This window comes from Nestor notabilis, unplaced genomic scaffold (genome assembly GCF_000696875.1).
Source record: "Nestor notabilis isolate BGI_N333 unplaced genomic scaffold, ASM69687v1 scaffold32804, whole genome shotgun sequence".
NCBI lineage: Eukaryota > Metazoa > Chordata > Aves > Psittaciformes > Psittacidae > Nestor > Nestor notabilis.
In genome coordinates, this window is record NW_009925691.1 from 104,096 (window position 1) to 110,457 (window position 6,362).

The window sequence follows — 6,362 nt, forward strand, 5'->3', positions numbered from 1 at the left end:
AGCCTCCTGTCTTAAAAAGTCATGAGCCAAGTGCCTAGATTAGGGGTATCCAGCTACAAAAATATTCCACTTGCAATAACATCTCAAAGCTGGCAATATTATAAATGACACAATAAAAGACTGTCCATGACAATGGCTGTATTTATACCAAATTTCAGACTAAGGCAGCTGCACCAGCAGACCAAATCCCAGCATGAGGAAACCCTGATTTTTGTACAATTCCCCTGACTTCGATCACTGAGGATAATTTCTGTTGCTGGATCTGCCCGATTATCTCTTATCCTCTATCTCTCACCATGTATCAAGGTGATACATGGTGCCTGCTGGTGGCAAAGCCTCAAGCTGGTTCTAAACCCAAACAAGCCACAGAATCTTATTCAGAGTCTGCACAGAGCAGAGAGGGAGGGAGGATGCTGGCACCAAACACTGGTGAGCCCTGTGTACAGAGACCTACAGTTTGTGCAGCCTGAGCAGCAGCAGGACAAGAAGCCTCCCTGGGCGCAGACTCTGCCTCAGAATCTCTCATCAAAATGTTTACTGTAAGGAAATGCAAAGGAGTGCAACCACATATGTTTAAAGCAGATTATTTTGTCTGTGGCACAAAAATAGGCTAAAAAAATAATAAAAATACTTACCCAGTAAAAGAATGTTTATGAATTTATTTATTTAATTTTAAATATATGTCGGGCACTTCACCTTCAATATTAAGTCAGTTTGCCTTTTTCTGCTCCCTGGCATAATTAAACACTTTCACATATGCAAATGAGGAGAAAATGTGTCCTTTTTCAGGCGTAATAAGTATCTGCCTGTTGCTACCTTAAAATCACAGCGATCACATCTGGTAACTGCCCTTTTCTCATGTTTCCACTAGTTTTCAGACTTCCTCTTGTGGTAGCTTGAGACTGCGCATCTGGATGTTTTAAACATACAAAGGAATTGCTAGAGCAAGCAAAAGAGAAAACTGTGCAGAGAGTTAAGATGTGCAGATAAGCAACTGGTGCACTGTGCAGCTAAAGGAGGGACAGGCAGGCGGGGAAAAGCTTTTTCCAAAGAGAAGAGCACAAGTTTAGGCAGAATGAAGACTCACAGTGTCTATGGCTTCGTTTTTAAAGTACTATTAATCCAAGTGTATCTTTTTAACAAAACTTTAGCTGCACCATCACCAATTATTAAGTTTCCTGGAGACAGCACTCCCAAAACAGACAAAGAACTAGCAGTGGTAAGTGTTGGTTTCATCTTTGCTTCAGATTTCTATTGTTGTTTCATAAGCAGATGTTTCTTTCTTGTTTCAGCTGAGGCGAAGGAATGACTTTAGTGTTCTCTCCCCAGAGTCTCTGGAAGTGCTAGCTAGCTAGCAAAGGTATCAGCTTTCAAAAGTTAAAACTAGTGCCAAGTAATGTTTCCTCTCTTAAATTTCTTAAAGTCTGTGAAGAAAGTATTTTTTTTCTTCTTGTTCCTTAAGACTGAACATAAAAATTATTTCATTAAATCACCATGATTATAATTGGAAGATTGAAATAGCAAGAGGGGAAAAGGGGATTTAAAAGCCATCTAATATTTTACTTAAGTCAAGTAGAAGTGAGGGCTGTGGAGACTCACTTAATGCATGCATTGCAGCTCTCAGCAGTTTGTTTTCCAGATTGTTTACCATGCGCTGCACAAACATAGCTTTAAGGGACAATTGCACTCAAAGGTTTGGCTGGAGGCTCAGGAGCTGTTGCAACTAGTTCTGACTTTGACAAAAAAAAAAAAAAAAAATGAAAAAAAAATCACATCAGAGGCTTAAAGAAATATTTTATTCCAAATTCAATCTGGAACAAAAAAAATAGTTTGTATTTCTGTGACATTAGCAAATTACAGCTATAATTCTACAGCATTTTATTCTAAACTTAGTTTAGCCCTGTGGACCTTCACAAAAATGACATTATGGAGAATTCCATTTAAAGGGAGATTGAGATGGATTATCCTTATTTTAGCATGTAAATTATAGACATTTCTCTTCTTCAGCAGTAAGTCTGTTTTAAGGAAGATTGAGATAAACTATTCTTATTTTAGGACATAGAGGTTTGAAAATTGATCACTTTCCTTTAGAAACTGGTGTGCATCTTGGGAAAGCTTCCCGGTTAAAGAAGGTCTGGGGGAGGATAGAGAAAGAATATCCAGATGGGAGCTATGGGGGAAAGGTTCGAAAAACACAGACAAACTGACCCCAAAATGGAACTCCTCTGACTTTAACAAAACAAATTCACCCAAGGTTTTGCCTTCAGAGCACAGCAGCCAGAGGGTGGGGGGGCCAGTGCATGTGGGAGAGGAAAGCAGGGTCCCATATTTCTAAGAGTAGTTTAACCACTCTTAAATAATCTATTTTCTTAGATATGGTCAGGCTTTTATTCAGTAACAGCAATTAACATCTCCTCTCATTTCCTTTTCTTCTGAGCAACCTATTTATTATGTGTACTTAAACAAAAATTACAAGCTGGTTTAACACTCCAGCTCTTCTTTGTCTTCTTTGTAGTATTCTAGGGTAATGCTAACTGGCTGCCTTTCTCCTCACACTCTCCATCAAACAGCCCCAACACTCAGCATCAGAACACAAACTGCTATGTTGCAGCTGGACCTTGTTTCATTAATGGGTTGGATCAAAATTCCAGGTCACCACAGCTCCCTGCTGACTCTGGGGAAACTGAATTGTGCAGCCTAGGCCAAGATGTGGTTTACACAGACACTACATTTTCTTCAGGATTCTCTTCTCATAGTACAGCTGGTTATGTTCATTTCTCATTTTCAGTAAAAAGTCCATTTTAGGAAAAACTGAGAGGGGTTAGCTTTTATTTAGAATCCTAGCAAGTAAGATTCTTTACCATGCCTCATTTTATATTTTTGGTTGTGTATCTTACTCCCAAACCTAAAATGGCAAGAGCAGCATCATGCTTTTTCACTAAACTTCAGTTCTGATGTATAGCCTATATTATATCATGGTAGCTCACTGGGAGATGCACATAGAAGCTTTATATATCAAACTACATTACAATAAAAATTGCAGTAAGAACAGGTCCTCCAGACTGACTTTTTTGATTATGTTCTTAATGCATTTCACATGATTTCCACCAGGCCCCATTAACACAGTAGACAGAAGCTTATTGGTAGCAAAGGTGAAACCTTTCTGTTTCTGTTACTCGCCAGTGCCAGTCCCCACTGCAGAAATGCCACATCTGAAGTTACAAAAATCATAAAAATTAGGCACAGCCTGTGCTTTGTCAGTAGATGGATGGAAGACTCTCTGAAGGAAACAGTGTAACATCTTGATTAGGTCCTTCTGAGTAAGCTCTGAACCATTTCCTATGCAGGGCAGATGAGGTATGACAGGACTTAATGAAAAGGATGGTGAAATCCAGGCTTGACCAACTGCAGTCATCAAATGTCCTTTGCTATATTTGGCTGGCATAGTGGTCTTCTCCCCGGTCTCCTTGGTGACTTCAGTCAATTAATTAGATACATAAAGTAAGGTTTCCCTCAGGAATACTTCCTGGCACAAGAACTTTGTGCAGTCATTTTATCAGGCTTCTTATAACCCTCAGAAATAATTCTCCCTGATATTTCTGATATATTTTTGGCAAATATACCTTTACCTTATTTAGGATGCTTTCTTACCTTGAATTTGTAGTTAATATTTTGGATACAATACCAAAAGGATGCTTTTGCCTCTGCATCAGACCAGTTTACTGAAAAGATCAGTAACTTGCAGCCTTCCTGTCTAACAACACCATTGGCAAGGGCATCTCTCAGCTCTGTGCCATGCTAAGCATCGATTTGGGATCACCCGCCATTTGACATAGCTGTAGCTTTTTTCAGACCTAGGCATAAAAATATTGCAAACGCATTTGAGCTTGGAGTTCCTGAAATCTGCGAGCAAGAGAAACATAAGATCCACTTTACTGGATAAACCCTACAACTCCAGATAGTTTAGTCAAGCTGTTTAGAATCTGTGAATAAAAATAATTAGGTAATGATATGTTATTATCATTATAGAAGTACCAAAACTAACATCATCATCATAATCCATTTATCTACTCACTGAGGAGATAAATTCAATATTCTAAAGCTGCATGTAGCCTAAGCAGTGTGACTGAGCCTACCTGTGCTGCTCCGAGCTACAGCTTGAGCTACAGGTTTTCTCAGATTCAGTCTAGATCCAAACACTGAATCTCTTGCTAGCCAGCAGCCTATTGTATGGCCATGCTTGCTAGTCTCCAGTTAGTAACAGACTTGATAAAGGATTTTATACAGTTGCTGAAGATATGCTAGAGAGGGACTCTTCATCAGGGACTGTAGCAACAGCAGAAGGATGATGGGTTTAAATTTAAACAGGGGAAGTTCAGGTTAGATATAAGGAAGAAGTTCTTTACTGTGAGGGTGGCAAGGCAATTGAACAGGATGCCCCAACCAGTGGTAAATGCTCCATCCCTGGCAGTGCTCAAGGCCAGGTTGGATGGAGGCTTGGGTGACATGGTCTAATTTGAGGCATCCCTGCTCATGACAGGGGGAGTGGAACTAGATGACCTTAAGGTCCTTTCCAACCCAAACCATTCTATAATTCTGAGATTCACCACATGCTAGAGACTGACAGGCATTTTCTCTGGGTTGGTCTCTACCCCAAGAAGTTCACAGTTATTCTGCTCACCAACACTGAACTTAAGGTAAAAAGAACAATGTACTAAGTTGTTCATGTGATCTCACATGTATTGCACAAAAGGTGGGGACCATGTATGCATACCCAGGACCAGAGCTGCTTATCTACAGTTCAATTTAACATAAATACACAACTTATCAACACACATCTGAAAGACATGGCTGCTTATCTGGAAGAATTGCCAGGGAACAGACTAACCCATTGTTCCTCCAGGATTAGAAGCAGCAGCAGACAGAAAGACAGAGTTCCTTTTTTTAGTGCACTACACCTGCTGATTAGGCCATACTGATCAAAACAGAAAGTGAAGGAGACTTGGGTGGGTATTATTTTAGATAAGACACTAAAGTAATGGGATTTGTGCTGCCTGTTTGATCCTTTATGACCACTGTTTCTGAGGAGAGAGAATTTTGTGATCAGCACCATGGCTGTATCACAAAGATCAGCTTGGCCATGATCTGCTGGAGTGTTTGATTGAGTTTTAAGTATGCAGGTATTGATTGGCAGCAGTGTCCAGGCAGCTGAGTCACTACCAACAACCTTCTTCCACAGGTCTTTGCAGTGTTTGACTCAAAAGCAAACACATACAAGATTCAAATACTGGTGTGCGGTTTGACTAAACAATGTGGGTTTTTTTCTTTGCAATTCATGTGATCTCATTTGTGTGGTTGTTTTGATACCTTGACAAGTTTCTCAATATTCCAGAGCCTCCCAAGAATATATACAAAAATACAAAAAATACACAAAAAAAAATACACAAAATCTAAAACTGTAAGCAGATTTATACATCATAAAGAAACCCAAAAAGATAAATACATTTTTACTTTGTAGTTCTACATTAAAGCTCTATGCTCTACTTATTAATAAAGCAATTCATTAAGTAAAGCTGATCGTTAATAGTGGAAATGATTGCTTAATTAGCAATGTTGTGTGATCAAGGTTGGTTTCTGTCAATTAAGGAGATTCTCCTGGTCCCTCAGTTACTAATAATAGTAATTTTGAAAAGAAGAATTGCAAGTTATAGATGGAAAGCTAACATGGAATTACAGTATTTATTTGCAGCAATTAATTATTTCTTTTATGATTTTTAAAGTCTTTGTTCTGTTCTTTTTTCCCTAAGCAATACCTGAATAAATACTATGGGTGCCCAAAAGACAATTGCAATTTATTTGTCCTGAAAGATACTTTGAAGAAAATGCAGAAATTTTTTGGGCTGCCTGAAACAGGAGATTTGGATCAAAATACTATTGAGACAATGAAGAAACCTCGCTGTGGTAACCCTGATGTAGCCAATTACAACTTCTTTCCAAGAAAGCCAAAATGGGAGAAGAATCATATAACATACAGGTACTGACCGGTGGTGTCGGGTTTTGCTCCCCTATAACTATGGCACTTGTAAGAAGCCATCAAACTAGACATTTGGAAGTGGAGTAGCTGCTCAGAGGGCTAGACAGGCTCTCTTGAATTAGGATTTCTCTGTGTTTGGATAACTACCAGATGCTTAAGCAAACACCTCTGAAACTTCACATTGCAAAATTTCAGCAATAATCATCTAAAGATCAACTTCATGGTTCTAGTTGGGACTACAGAGATTTTGTTTATATTCTTTGCTTTGCTGCAAGCATCCAAAAGGAACTGCAGCAGCAGTATCTCACCTGTTCACATGCTCAGCAGG

The 6,362-nt window shown here is 39.1% G+C and overlaps 1 protein-coding gene across 1 annotated transcript in view; it reads left to right on the plus strand.

Moving 5' to 3' along the window:
* Window positions 1-904: 904 nt before the first annotated feature.
* The window catches only part of LOC104404675 (72 kDa type IV collagenase), a gene marked incomplete at its 3' end in the record, with an annotated part of 10,908 nt that continues 5,450 nt past the window's right edge, over window positions 905-6,362 (plus strand). The window contains exons 1-2 of the mRNA XM_010013166.1: window positions 905-1,219; window positions 5,808-6,034. Coding sequence (XP_010011468.1) covers window positions 1,076-1,219; window positions 5,808-6,034 — 371 coding nt within the window. The remainder of the gene's footprint in view (window positions 1,220-5,807; window positions 6,035-6,362) is intronic.